Here is a 13,356-nt window from a genome sequence, read left to right as displayed (position 1 = left end):
ATTACAACTACTTTGTCCCTAAATAATATTGCATTACTCATCAATCCAAATTATACCATAGGTTGATATTGATCTAGTATGTAAAAGTGTATCCCTGGGTATGATTGAATGAGCGAGCATATGTGTATCCTCATCAATCCAGATTATACCATAGGTTGATATTGATCTAGTATGTAAAAGTGTATCCCTGGGTATGATTGAATGAGCGAGCATATGTGTATCCTCATCAATCCAGATTATACCATAGGTTGATATTGATCTAGTATGTAAAAGTGTATCCCTGGGTATGATTGAATGAGCAAGCATATGTGTATTCTCATCAATCCAGATTATACCATAGGTTGATATTGATCTAGTATGTAAAAGTGTATCCCTGGGTATGATTGAATGAGCGAGCATATGTGTATCCTCATCAATCCAGATTATACCATAGGTTGATATTGATCTAGTATGTAAAAGTGTATCCCTGGGTATGATTGAATGAGCAAGCATATGTGTATCCTCATCCATCCAGATTATACTATAGGTTGATATTGATTTAGTATGTAAAAGTGTATCCCTGGGTATGATTGAATGAGCGAGCATATGTGTATCCTCATCAATCCAGATTATACCATAGGTTGATATTGATCTAGTATGTAAAAGTGTATCCCTGGGTATGATTGAATGAGCAAGCATATGTGTATCCTCATCCATCCAGATTATACTATAGGTTGATATTGATTTAGTATGTAAAAGTGTATCCCTGGGTATGATTGAATGAGCGAGCATATGTGTATCCTCATCAATCCAAATTATACCATAGGTTGATATTGATCTAGTATGTAAAAGTGTATCCCTGGGTATGATTGAATGAGCAAGCATATGTGTATCCTCATCAATCCAGATTATACTATAGGTTGATATTGATCTAGTATGTAAAAGTGTATCCCTGCGTATGATTGAATGAGCGAGCATATGTGTATCCTCATCAGTCCAAATTATACTATAGGTTGATATTGATCTAGTATGTAAAAGTGTATCCCTGCGTATGATTGAATGAGCGAGCATATGTGTATCCTCATCAATCCAGATTATACCATAGGTTGATATTGATGAACGAAATATATGAATGATCGTTTTAAGGCCATTTTCCCCGCTAGAGCGGGGGTTAGCCTTGCGGTCCCCATGACAATCTTCCCCAAATTGTCATGGTTCTATTTTTGAGGCAATGTTTTTATGGCCGGATGCCCTTCCTGACGCCAACCCTTTGAGTCGCCTCTTACGACACGCAGGGATACGGTGTACCTATTCTAAACCGGGGTACACACCAGTAATCCAGATTATACGATAGGTTGATATTGATCTAGTATGTAAAAGTGTATCCCTGGGTATGACTGAATGAGCATATGTGTGTTCCCCATCAATCCAAATTATACCAGAGGTTGATATTGATCTAGTATGTAAAAGTGTATCCCTGGGTGTGATTGAATGAGCATATGTGTATCCGCATGGTTATGTCAATGAAACAAATGTTTTGGAGCTGAAACAAAGAATGCTTCAGATGTCTTAGTCATTGCGTTTTTGAATTTATCTCATTTTACACAACCTTTCCTCCCAAAACTCACAACATCCTCCCTCAACCACAACTCTTTAAACCCCACACCCCACTTTCTGAAGTTCTCAAACCAACATCCAAACATTTCTTGTGATGGGGTGCGTGGTTACCGGCGTAGGCTGCTTCGCGAGTCCCTGTGGGCCATGTAACTCAGTGTACGATGCAGAAACACAGGCTGCAGACAAATGACCACAAACACGTACATGATTAATATCAAGCAGCAATCATCAAAACTGTCTGGCAAGTAAAATAGACATAGGACCACGGGTCCTGAAAGCTCACCTGGATCAGGAGCAACAGTCAATGACGTCATAAAATATCGAAATTTTGTTCATGCGCAGAATCTGGTCATGTATTTGGTTGGATGAAAGCCCTCTCGATGCTGATTACAGTGATACATGTTTACAGGTCATAGGTCATGTTTTTGGCTGAGGGCATGACTGTGCTACTGATGTAATGCCGCCTGCGGGTTAGGGCAGGAATTTGGAGCGTCTTAGACGTGATTTCAACCCTTTAATGAGCGAAGATTTTGATGCGGTCAATACACCATCGTTAGGCATCACACATGAAGCTTGTGGACAAGTTTCATTCAAAATGTGTGTTTTGTTTAATAATAATAATAATTCATTTATTTTGTATAGCGCTTTTCATGAAGCCCAAAGGTGCTTTGACAGAGTGCAAAACATAATGCATAACAAAACATGAAAACAACAATTGCAAAAAGACAAGAATCAATAGGGAAATATTTAAAGCAAAAGAGGGAGAAGGAGAAGTGATAGTCAGGGGTTAAATGCTGTGGGTTGAATGTTGAATGCAGTGCTGAACAGGTGGGTCTTGAGTGATGTTTTGAATGTGGTGAGTGAGGAGGAGTCTCTGATGGTGTGAGGTAGTGAGTTCCAGAGGGTGGGAGCAGCGATGGAGAAGGCCCTGTCCCCCCAGGATCTGAATTTGTTCCGGATGGGGGGGGTCAGGAGGTTGGTACCAGCAGAGCGGAGGTTGCGGGTGGGAGTGTGTCTGGAGAGGAGGTCAGCCAGGTAGGATGGGGCCAGGTCATGGAGGATGAGACCAGGTAGGATGGGACCAAAGTTCACTCCCAAGCCTACAAGGACCACCTACAACACTACAAAGATGCCCTCTCCCACACCCGCTCCGCCTACTACTCTCAAATTATCCACTCTGGCTCCGGAAACCCAAAAGCACTCTTCTCGACAATAAACAAACTCCTCCGCCCCCTGGACACCACCACCCAGTCATTCACAGTAGACAACTGCATCTCCTTCCTTTCTTTCTTCCAACGCAAAATTGACAACATCTACAACAGCTTGACCACCGCCGCATCCGCTCCCCCTCCAACCACCTGCCCCCCCCTTATCCTGCCTTCCCCTGTCTCAATTCTCCCCGGTCTCCCCTACTGACCTCTCTGAACTCCTCATAGGAATGAAAACTGCCACCTGCACTCTTGACCCCATCCCCTCCAGCTTTGTCAAGGCCTCCCTCCCTGCTCTCTCTCCACTTATCATTGCAACAATAAACTCCTCCCCGTCTACAGGCAACGTCCCACCATCCCTCAAAATTGCTGCTGTTACCCCCATTCTAAAAAAACCTGGTCTAAACCCTGACACCCTAAACAACTTCAGACCCATCTCCAACCTACCCTTTCTGTCAAAGGTTTTGGAACGCGCTGTAGCCACTCAACTCAAACATCACCTCTCTGCCAATAACCTGTATGAAACATTCCAATCCGGATTCCGCTCCAACCACAGTACTGAAACTGCTCTCCTCAAAATCACCAACGACCTTCTCCTCTCCTCTGACGCTGGCAACCTCAACATTCTCGTCTTCCTCGACCTCAGCGCTGCCTTTGACACCATCGATCACACCATCCTCCTCACCCGACTTGAATCCACCTTTAACGTTACCGGCACTGCCCTCTCTTGGATTAAATCATACCTCTCTGACAGACGCCAGTTCATCTCCATCAATAACTGCAAATCCCCCACTGCTCCCCTCCCCCAAGGTGTCCCCCAAGGTTCAGTTCTTGGCCCCCTCCTCTTCATCCTTTACCTGTCCCCCCTCGGTGACTTAATCCGCCGTCATGGTCTCCAATTCCACTGCTTCGCCGATGACATCCAGCTTTTCATCTCCACCAAGTCCGTCTCCACCGACACCCACTCTATCCTGACAAACTGCATCTCTGAAATAAAATCCTGGCTTCAAATCAACTTCCTCAAACTTAACTGTGATAAATCTGAAGTAATCATCATTGGCCCAAAAACGCTCACAAAATCCACCCATAACTTTGCCCTCAACATCGACGGTATCCCAGTATCCACCTCCCCTCTCATCCGGAATCTTGGCGTCATCTTTGACCAAACCCTCTCCTTCGACAAATACACTAAACAGATCACAAAGACAGCCTTCTTTCAACTGAAAAACATCGCCCGTCTCCGCTCATCCCTCTCCTCCACGGCTGCAGAAACCCTCATTCACGCCTTCATCACCTCCCGTCTGGACTACTGCAATAGCCTCCTCTATGGTTCACCCTCAACAATCACCAATAAACTCCAATACATTCAGAACTCTGCTGCCCGTCTACTCACCCATTCCCGGACCCGTGACCACATCACCCCCGTCCTTTACAAGCTTCACTGGCTCCCCATCTCCCAGACAATCCAGTACAAAATCCTCCTCTTGACCTACAAAGCTTATCGTCAAACTACAAGTTTAAGCGATAATAACTGAAGTATTTACAATCTGACTGACTGACTGACTGACTTACCTACCTACAGACACTGCTCGATTGCATAAGCTCACCGGACTAAGCTTAAGTCCAGGTGAGCTAAAAACATGCTACATTTGTCTATTCAGATGACCTCGACCAGTATGACCCCTGGATGACCCACTGAAGATGACATTTTAAAAACTGGATCCCCAGTTTCAAAAATGGGTTATTAACTGTTTTGATTCAGATGTTGTGCTAAGCATTTGAGTAGTGAAAATATAACCCCTCCCTCCACCACCCCCAAATATTTTCCTTTAAACTTGTGATTTACTCAAAATGTGAATCGAATGATGCGGGTCAAATAAACTTGAGAATGGAATCCTTAATCATTGATCTCTCAAAAGGACATTTCTGTACAAGTTCCATGAAAGCCCCACAAGCAATTTAGGAGAAGTTTAATATGTTAACAGATGACGTCATGGCATAAGATCCACAGAACATAGTCGTGGAAAGGTCATTGCACACCTTGTGTTTTGGAGTTTCCCACAATTTCAAAATTATTCTCCATGTATGACACAGTTGTGGTTTGTTTATTATATATTAGCAAAGGTACCTGGCATTGACAGCATGAGGCAGGCAGCATGAGCAGAACACAGTGTGAGGAGAGGGGAAGGCAGCATGAGGAGAGGGGCAGGCAGCATGAGGAGAGGGGCAGGCAGCATGAGGAGAGGGGCAGGCAGCATGAGGAGAGGGGAAGGCAGCATGAGGAGAGGAGCAGGCAGCATGAGGAGAGGGGCAGGCAGCATGAGGAGAGGGGCAGGCAGCATGAGGAGAGGGGCAGGCAGCATGAGGAGAGGGGCAGGCAGCATGAGGAGAGGGGAAGGCAGCATGAGGAGAGGGGAAGGCAGCATGAGAGGGGAAGGCAGCATGAGGAGAGGCGAAGGCAGCATGAGGAGAGGGGAAGGCAGCATGAGAGGGGAAGGCAGCATGAGGAGAGGGGAAGGCAGCATGAGGAGAGGGGAAGGCAGCATGAGGAGAGGGGAAGGCAGCATGAGGAGAGGGGAAGGCAGCATGAGGAGAGGGGAAGGCAGCATGAGGAGAGGGGCAGGCAGCATGAGGAGAGGGGCAGGCAGCATGAGGAGAGGGGCAGGCAGCATGAAGAGAGGGGCAGGCAGCATGAGGAGACGGGCAGGCAGCATGAGGAGAGGGGCAGGCAGCATGAGGAGAGGGGCAGGCAGCATGAAGAGAGGGGCAGGCAGCATGAAGAGAGGGGCAGGCAGCATGAGGAGAGGGGCAGGCAGCATGAGGAGAGGGGCAGGCAGCATGAAGAGAGGGGCAGGCAGCATGAGGAGAGGGGAAGGCAGCATGAAGAGAGGGGCAGGCAGCATGAGGAGAGGGGAAGGAAGCATGAGGAGAGGGGAAGGCAGCATGAGGAGAGGGGAAGGCAGCATGAGGAGAGGGGCAGGCAGCATGAAGAGAGGGGCAGGCAGCATGAAGAGAGGGGCAGGCAGCGTGAAGAGAGGGGCAGGCAGCATGAGGAGAGAGGCAGGCAGCATGAGGAGAGGGGCAGGCAGCATGAGGAGAGGGGCAGGCAGCATGAGGATGGGGGCAGGCAGCATGAGGAGGGGGCAGGCAGCATGAGGAGAGGGGCAGGCAGCATGAGGAGAGGGGAAGGCAGCATGAGGAGAGGGCCAGGCAGCATGAGGAGAGGGGCAGGCAGCATGAGGAGAGGGGAAGGAAGCATGAGGCGAGGGGAAGGCAGCATGAGGAGAGGAGCAGGCAGCATGAAGAGAGGGGCAGGCAGCATGAAGAGAGGGGCAGGCAGCATGAGGAGAGGGGAAGGCAGCATGAAGAGAGGGGCAGGCAGCATGAGGAGAGGGGAAGGAAGCATGAGGAGAGGGGAAGGCAGCATGAGGAGAGGGGAAGGCAGCATGAGGAGAGGGGCAGGCAGCATGAAGAGAGGGGCAGGCAGCATGAAGAGAGGGGCAGGCAGCGTGAAGAGAGGGGCAGGCAGCATGAGGAGAGAGGCAGGCAGCATGAGGAGAGGGGCAGGCAGCATGAGGAGAGGGGCAGGCAGCATGAGGATGGGGGCAGGCAGCATGAGGAGGGGGCAGGCAGCATGAGGAGAGGGGCAGGCAGCATGAGGAGAGGGGCAGGCAGCATGAGGAGAGGGGCAGGCAGCATGAGGAGAGGGGCAGGCAGCATGAGGAGAGGGGCAGGCAGCATGAGGAGAGGGGCAGGCAGCATGAGGAGAGGGGCAGGCAGCATGAGGAGAGGGGCAGGCAGCATGAGGAGAGGGGCAGGCAGCATGAGGAGAGGGGCAGGCAGCATGAGGAGAGGGGCAGGCAGCATGAGGAGAGGGGCAGGCAGCATGAGGAGAGGGGCAGGCAGCATGAGGAGAGGGGCAGGCAGCATGAGGAGAGGGGAAGGCAGTATTAGGAGAGGGGAAGGCAGAGTGAGAAGAGCGGAAGGCAGCATGAGAAGAGGGGAAGGCAGCATGGGGAAGAGAGAAGGCAGCGTGGGGAGGAGAGAAGGCAGTATAAGGAGAGGGGAAGGGAAGTCAGCCTGAGGATAGGGGAAGGGAAGGGAAGGCAGCCTGAGGGGATGGAAAGCGAAGGCAGCATGAGGAGAGGGGAAGCGAAGGCAGCATGAGGAGAGGGGAAGCGAAGGCAGCATGAGGAGAGGGGAAGTGAAGGCAGTGTGAGGGAAGGGGAAGGGACGACAGCATGAGGGGAGGGGAAGGGAAGGCAGCATGAGGGGAGGGGAAGGGAAGGCAGCATGAGGGGAGGGGAAGGGAAGGCAGCATGAGGGGAGGGGTAGGGAAACAGCATGAGGGAATGGGAAGGGAAAGCAGCATGAAGAGAGGGTAAGGCAGCATGTGGAGAGGGGAATGGAAGGCAGCATGGCAGCATGAGGAGAGCAGAAGGCAGCATGAGGAGAGAAGAGTGTGAGGGAAGGAATGGAAGGCATCATGTGCTTGTTAAAGTGGATATCTCTCTGGCCATTCTCAGAGAGCCTCCTCAGCATTGACTAGTCTGGTATTTCACTCAGGCCGACTGGCATGGTCTTCAAGCAGCCATCAATCATCTGGACTGGTCTCCCATCTACACTGCCTCTGACATCGACTCTTTCTGGGAATTCTTCCAAAGCAAACTGCTCTCTCTCATGCACAGAATATCCCATCTCGTCTTCAGTTGTCATACCCTTCCTCCCATCGATGATACACTGAATCTTGTGGTGAGGCAGTCCCCTTGAAACAACTTGCCTTTGCCTCCTGGAAGGCTAATCCAACTGAAGGCAATCTCAGTTCCTTCCACCAAGCTCGGAACAAGTGTGTGTCTACCCTCAGGAGAGCCAGGAGCCAGGATCTCTCTACTCTCAAGACTGAACTCTCAAACCTGCCTCCTTCCTCTAAATCCTGGTGGCATCTGGTCAAATCTGTTTCTGGTGTTTGTTCCCCCTCCATCCCCTCCCTTACCTCAAATTGCTACACAGTTGACACCGCACGTGACAAAGCTGAATGCCTCAACTCTGTGTTTGCCTCAAAATATTGTGTCCCAAACCCATCTCTCTCTGTAACCACCTTACCCAGTCGAACCCAGCTGCTCCGAGAGTCTGTGTCCTTCTCTCCTGACAAGGTGGAGAAGTTTCTGTCAAACCTCGACTCCGATTCTACAACTGGACCAGACGGCATCAGCCCATGGGTCCTAAAATCCTGCTTTGCTGCTCTTTCACACCCTCTCTCTCTTCTCTTCACCCTCTATTTTGTTCAAGGTCATCTGCCATCAGTTTGGAAATCAGCCAACATTACCGCTTTACACAAAAAAATTGCAAAAATAGATCCTTGCAACGAGAGACCAATCAGCCTGCTCGCAATTATCAGCAAAGTCATGGAAACCATCACTGCTTCAGATATCAAATCCTTCCTCTTCTCCAATGGCTTGATCTCTGATCATCAATTTGGTTTCAGACCAGGTCACTCCACTCTGTACATTCTGCTTCTGTTGTCTCAACAATGGATGGAGGTCCTCAATGCCAAACAGGAAATTAGAGTTGTCTCCCTTGATATGTAACCTGGTGTTGGCTTAGCGGTTAAGGTGCCGGCTTTGGATCCTAGGATCCTGGGTTCGAATCCCGATCGATCGCTGAATTAACGCCAGGGTGACTGACTCAGCCTGTTATCCTTCCGAGGTCGGCAAATTGAGTACCAGCTTGCTGGGATGAATGATCATGGTGTGTACCCCGGTTTAGAATAGGTACACCGTATCCCTGCGCATCGTAAGAGGCGACCAAGGCTTGGCGTCAGGAAAGGCATCCGGCCATAAAAACATTGCCTCAAACAGGGAACCATGATTGTCATGGGGCCCGCACGGCTAACCCCCGCACCAGCGGGGAAAATAGCCTTAAAACGATCATTCATTCATTCATTCCCTTGATATGTCACATGCCTTCGATACGGACTGGCACCCTACTCTGCTCACCAAACTCTCCTCCTATGGAATCCATGGAAATCTCCACGCATGGCTTGCGGACTTCCTCTCTGGTCGTAGTCAACGTGTGGCCCTGAATGGATTTCCCTCATGTCCCCTTCCTGTTCAGGCTGGAGTTCCCCAAGGTAGTGTTCTGGGCCCTGTGCTTTTTCTGGTCTTCATCAATGATCTCTCCGACTCTCTGGAAAATCCTCTCTATCCCTTTGCTGATGACTCCACTCTCTGCCGCTCCATTCCTCATCCCTCAGATTGGCAGTCTGCAGCCTCCTCACTTTCTGCAGACCTGGACAAAATCACAGACTGGTCAAACTAGTGGAACATGTCTTTCAATCCTGACAAATCTCAAACTCTTACGATGTCTCTCCGAAAAGACCGACTGGACAACCCTCCCATCTACTTTCTCAACAAACCTCTCCAAGAAGTTCTGTCACTCAAGCTTTTGGGTCTCACCATCTGTTATGATCTTTCCTGGGAAAACCACATCTCCAAGCTGGCCTCCAAAGCCAGTCGCCGACTGGGCATCCTCCATCGTGCGGTCCTTCCTTGGCACACCTCTCCAGCCTTGTTCCCTCTGCTCTGTCTGTGCTCTGTCCCCCAAATATTCCTGCAAGACCCACAAGATCTTCCAGAAACCTTCTTCTGTTGAAACTGCCAAAATCAAGACTCTCTGCTCACCTTCAATCTTTCATTCCTCTTTTCTCCCACCTCTTTTCTTTTCTCCCACCTCTGGAACAAACTCCCACACTTTCTTCAATCCCACTCCTCCCTCCAGGTCTTTAAAACAGCTGTTCAACACGATCTCTTATCTTTCCCTTTCCAAAACCTTGATCTTTTCTACCCCAATTAAAACACCCCAAATCTGCCTCTTTGAATCCCCAACTTATTTCCTGAAATTCCTAGTCGTGTTTATTTGCTTTATAACGTGTACGCCTCCCTCCTCCCCAGCCCTCTCCCTTCCACAGATCTACCAACGTCCCTGTTCTCCACTGTTGTTGCGCTTCCATCTCTCTCCCCATCTTGTCTCCCGCTCCCTTCATTGCATGTTTTGTGTGTCTGTGCACGCTTTCATGTTCAATGTGTTAGCTCTTACACGAGCCTCGATTCTGTATACAAGAACAAAACAAAAAAAAAAACACCTGAGCTCCTCGCCACATACAAGGCTTTCATCCGCAGCACAATGGAATACTGCTCTCCCCTCTGGACTGGTGCTCCTGCCTCACACCTAGCTCGGCTTCACGCTGTTGAAACCAAAGCTTTCAGAATCATTGGAATCTCCCGCAATTAAGCTAACTCCAAGGGCCTTTCACTCGCTCACTGCAGGCAGGTTGGTGGTCTTTCTGTCTTCTACCGACTCCTATCTGACCTAGCTCCCCAGCTCTATCTGTGCTCTGTCTCCCAAATATTCGTACAGGTCGCACAAGATCTGCCAACAACCCTCTTCTGGTGAAATTGCCAAAATCAAGACTCTTTGCTCACCTTCACTCTTTCATTCCTCTTTTCTCCCGCCTCTGGAACAAACTCCCTCACTCTCTTCAATCCAACTCCTCCCTCCAGGACTTTAAAACAGCTGTTCACCACCATCTCTTATTTTCCCCCATCCAAAAGCTTGATCTTTTCGAGCCACGTTAATTCACCCCAGATCCACTTTTTTGAAATACCAACTTCTTTCCTGGAAGTCCTAGCAGTGTCCATGTGTTTTATACCTCTCCCACCTCCACTCAGCCCCTTCCCATGCCTCCGCCCCTCCCCCCCCCCCCAAGCCCTCTCTCCTACAGATCTCTCGAAGTCCCTGTTCTCTGCTGTTGTACGTGTGCTTCCCTCTATCTCCCAATCTTGTCTCCCGCTCCCTTTATTGTATGTTTTGTGTGTCCATTTTTTTTTTTTGTGATTAATGTACGCTCTTACGAGCCTCGATGTTGTATGCAAAAAAAAAAAAAATCATGAGAGAAGGGGAAGGGAAGGCAGTGCCATAGAATATGAGGGTATGGCAAACTTAACAGGTGCAAAAGAAAATAACTGATAAAGGATGAAATTATTTAGAACTAGAACGCCACTCAGTTGAGAGCATACCTCCGTCTGGTTGGCCATATCACTCAATGGTGAAGAATCACTGAAAAAATTAAATAATTCTCATATCCGAATCCATATTCAGATCTTCACCAAAATCGAATTGATTCTTCCTTATCACACACACAACCTATCCAACAAGTTTCGTCCAAATCCATCCATAACCTTTTGAGATATCCTGCTATGTATAGTTTTTGGCCCTATCTCCCAATGGTGAAGAATCACTAAAAAAATTAAATAATTCACACATGTGAATCCATATTCAGATCTTCACAAAAATCGAATATATTTGTCCTTGTCAGACACTCAACCGGTCCACCAAGTTTCGTCCAAATCCGTCCACAACTTTTTGAGATATCCTGCTATGTATCTGTGGCGCTTTCTTTCAATGGTGAAGAATCACATAAAAAATTCCAGTAGCCGGATCCGAATCCGGATCTTCACCAAAATCTAATCATTTCGTCCTTGTGACATACGCTACATCTCTGCCAAATTTCGTCCGATCCATGCACAACCTTTTGACATATTTTGTTCACAAACAAACAAATAAATAGACAAACAGACAGGGGTGAAAACATAACCTCCACCCACCTTTGGTGGTGGAGGTAAAAATGTACCTGTCCCATTCAAACAGGATTGCAAAGTCACAATCAACTTGTTCAACTCTCTCAATTCTCCCAATCTGACCTCAAAACTCGACCCGCTCGAATCACGCCGCAAAGTTTGCTCCCTTTCTCTTTTCTATAGATATTACATTAGTTTCTGTTCCCAATAACCTGCTGCCCGTGTACCTCCGCCATCAGCGAGACCACAGAATACTCGACAAGTCACCACATTGCATGATTAGTGTGTGGCCATTGGCAACTCGAGGGTGGGCCATTGTGATGTTTGTTTCTTCCCCTCCACAACCAAACTCGGGAACTCTTTACCTTCCCATGTCTTTCCAAACATTTATGATCTTCCCCTTTCAAAAAGCAAATCTTTTACTTCCTCAAAAATAATAATAATAATAATAATTCATTTATTTTGTATAGCGCTTTTCCAGAAGCCCAAAGGCACTTTGACAGAGTGGAAAACATAATGCATAACAAAACATGAAAACAACAATTGCAAAAAGACAAGAATCAATAGGGAAATATTTAAAGCAAAAGGAGGGAGAAGGAGAAGAGATAGTCAGGGGTTAAATGCTGTGGGTTGAATGTTGAATGCAGTGTTGAACAGGTGGGTCTTTAGTGATGTTTTGAATGTGGTGAGTGAGGAGACTCGGACTCAGACTATTCTCCCTTTCTTCGCTTTAGTCAATGCAGCTCTTTTATTTGAGGCCTCGATGAGGACGAAATAGTCCGTGACTGGAGCCTTCAACATAAAAAAAAAAAAAAAAAAAAAAAAAAAAACACCCGTTGTTTTCGAACAGCATGTACCATTTTAAAAGAGATTATAACATGAGCTTCACTCAATAGTGGGGCAGATTTGTGTAAATATCCATAAGGATTGTGGGTTTTGTGGTAAAAGCACCAAAATTGGCATATATGATGTTAAGGACCTACTAATTGATTTTAGATATAGTACCAAGCAGGATTTTTTCCGAGAAGCCCATAAAGTGGAAAAATCCAAAATGGCCGCCGGCCGATTCGAAATATCTGTTAATTGTCATATCTTTATGACTAGTCAACGCAGAAACCTGAATGAAGTGTCTTTTTGTATGTTTCTGTACATGACGAATCCAATGGAACCATTATTTGCTTTGAAAAATGCATATAAATCAATATAATGGTCAATTTCAGGTTGAAATTCAAGATTGCCACCATTCGATTTGTCGATATCTAGCAAATGTCATATTATACACAGTAATTCATATCACACCATGGATGGTGTATTTTATATATTAGACAGTATACATATTTCAGCCACAGTCGCACCATCAATAAAAAAAACAATAACATGGTTGTGATTTGTGTCATGCGGCACCCATACCGAGTGTCATATCTTCCCCAAAATATGTATATCGTATGAATATGTCCTTCCAAACAGGAGGAATACAATGATACCCTCACCTCATTGCATCATCGTTTGGCTTAGATTGTCCATCGTGCCTTGCAGGATCTTGTAGTAATTAGGTGTGGGAAAACGAAATAGGTTATTGTCGTTATAATATTAATGTTTTTTTCGTTGTAGGTGACTGAACAGAAGTGACTGAAATCATGTCGACACGCAAGAAGTGCAAGCTTGTTCATAGAGAGACATTAAGATCACCTGCGGCCACAAATGAACCTATTGACTGGAGTCTTTGTGCTTTATGCCAGGAACGTTCAGACAAACCATTGAACTGTCCAGCCAAATCAAAACGTCCCGACGTCGGTGCTGGATATCATACTCTCGGTGATAACTTGAACAGTTTTCTCAATTTGGACAGCCAGCCATTACCTATCGACATAAGTAGGCTTGATGAAGGAGACGGTATTGGACACACACTGGCACGC

At 47.4% G+C, this 13,356-nt stretch overlaps 1 protein-coding gene across 4 annotated transcripts in view; it reads right to left on the bottom strand.

Annotated features, from left to right (window-relative positions):
• The window catches only part of SUZ12 (SUZ12 polycomb repressive complex 2 subunit), a 131,814-nt gene that overhangs the window by 97,790 nt on the left and 20,668 nt on the right, over positions 1-13,356 (bottom strand). For all 4 annotated transcript variants that reach the window (XM_068115813.2, XM_068115817.2, XM_068115816.2 and 1 more), the window contains exon 3: positions 1,708-1,772. In XM_068115813.2, coding sequence (XP_067971914.2) covers positions 1,708-1,772 — 65 coding nt within the window. The remainder of the gene's footprint in view (positions 1-1,707; positions 1,773-13,356) is intronic.

This window comes from Myxine glutinosa, chromosome 5, assembly GCF_964187855.1.
Source record: "Myxine glutinosa chromosome 5, kmMyxGlut1.1, whole genome shotgun sequence".
In the NCBI taxonomy this organism is placed as follows: Eukaryota; Metazoa; Chordata; class Myxini; order Myxiniformes; family Myxinidae; genus Myxine; species Myxine glutinosa.
Note: the sequence above shows the minus strand (reverse complement) of the source record. Positions and strands in the feature narration are given on the sequence as shown.